The 1,403-nt window shown below is 48.3% G+C and overlaps 1 protein-coding gene across 1 annotated transcript; it reads right to left on the bottom strand.

Moving 5' to 3' along the window:
• Positions 1-286: 286 nt before the first annotated feature.
• Positions 287-1,143, bottom strand: LOC147095914 (histone H2A-like). The gene has a single exon (XM_085974922.1). The coding sequence runs from the start codon at positions 1,100-1,102 to the stop codon at positions 713-715; it is 390 nt and encodes a 129-aa protein (XP_085831048.1). The 5' UTR covers positions 1,103-1,143; the 3' UTR covers positions 287-712.
• Between the last annotated feature and the right edge of the window lie 260 nt (positions 1,144-1,403).

Genomic DNA, 1,403 nt, shown 5'->3' with positions numbered 1-1,403 from the left:
TTCCTCATCGTAACCCCCCCCCCCCCCCCGACCCCACACAACCTTTGGCACATCGGCCGGTGGTTTTTGCCCAGAGTCCGGGCCGGAGGAGCTTCAGCGACACCCCGCTCACCGCAAACCTCGTGTAACTGTATCTCCCAGGAATAAAAAGCAATACAGCATTTCTGTTAAAAATTCTCAAGTTCTTTCAGTTTAACGCGTAAAAAAAAACATATCGTCTGGTCAAAAATTAATTCACGAATTAATTCCCCCCACCCCCGCCGCCTTAAAGAACTGAAACAACTCGTTGAAGGAACAAAATCTTTTAATATTTTTTTAATTGCAAAGTCGGTCCCTTGCGGTTCACACCAGTTAAATGTGACGTTTTTTACTGTTGGCCGTGAAGTAAGATTTTCAATTTACAGCCGATTTATACATTGGAAACAATGAGTTACATCCACACCCCAGTAACATTATTTTCTCAACACATTTTTATTAAAGTATAGAACGAAAAAAGCCAGTCAAATAATTTAGCTGGAACAAGTCTCCCAAAACAAAAGTCCGCTGGCAGATGTCACTCAACGAGATACAAGATTTAAAGTAAATCTTCCCTGGAGCTTTATTTCCCCCCAAACTAAGTTGAGATAATCTGGCTGAAGTTCTTTAGAAAGAGGTGGGTGGCTCTGAAAAGAGCCTTTGTGGTCCGTTGAATCGATTTATTGATGTTTGTCCTTTAGGTGTAAACCTTGCTGGGGTGTCCGGTTTTCTTGGGCAGCAGCACGGCCTGGATGTTGGGCAGGACCCCGCCCTGGGCTATAGTGACCCCACCCAGCAGCTTGTTGAGCTCCTCGTCGTTGCGGATGGCGAGCTGCAGGTGGCGGGGGATGATGCGAGTCTTCTTGTTGTCGCGGGCCGCGTTGCCGGCCAGCTCCAGGATCTCGGCGGTCAGGTACTCAAGGACGGCGGCCAAGTAGACCGGGGCTCCAGCCCCCACCCGCTCGGCGTAGTGACCCTTGCGCAACAGGCGGTGGATGCGGCCGACCGGGAACTGCAGACAGGCTCGGGAAGAGCGGGTCTTAGTTTTAGCGCGTCCTTTTCCTCCGGTTTTACCGCGGCCCGACATTTTCTTCTCTTCACTTCACACCTTTCAATGATTGAATGAGTCGCACGCCGCTCCCCGCTCCTTTTATACCCTTTAGAAGGATCGAATTGCCCTAGTTTTTGATTGGTTAATCTGTTGCCTTTGTTTCTGATTGGTCTTAATTTCACGAGGCAACAAGAAACATTCCAAACTCTTGAATCAGCGAATAGGAATCGTCGCCTTGTCCATCCTTCATTAGCATGTTATTGTAGCCCTCCAGTACGACAAGCTGTGACCATGGCCATTGACTTTGCTACTTGGTTTCAACAACAATTTGACTAGG

Source organism: Somniosus microcephalus, unplaced genomic scaffold (assembly GCF_052327205.1).
Source record: "Somniosus microcephalus isolate GS21.2 unplaced genomic scaffold, FLI_Smic_1.0 unresolved_chr1, whole genome shotgun sequence".
Taxonomy (NCBI): domain Eukaryota; kingdom Metazoa; phylum Chordata; class Chondrichthyes; order Squaliformes; family Somniosidae; genus Somniosus; species Somniosus microcephalus.
The sequence above is the reverse complement of the archived record's forward strand: the minus strand, read 5'-3'. Positions and strand labels throughout refer to the sequence as shown.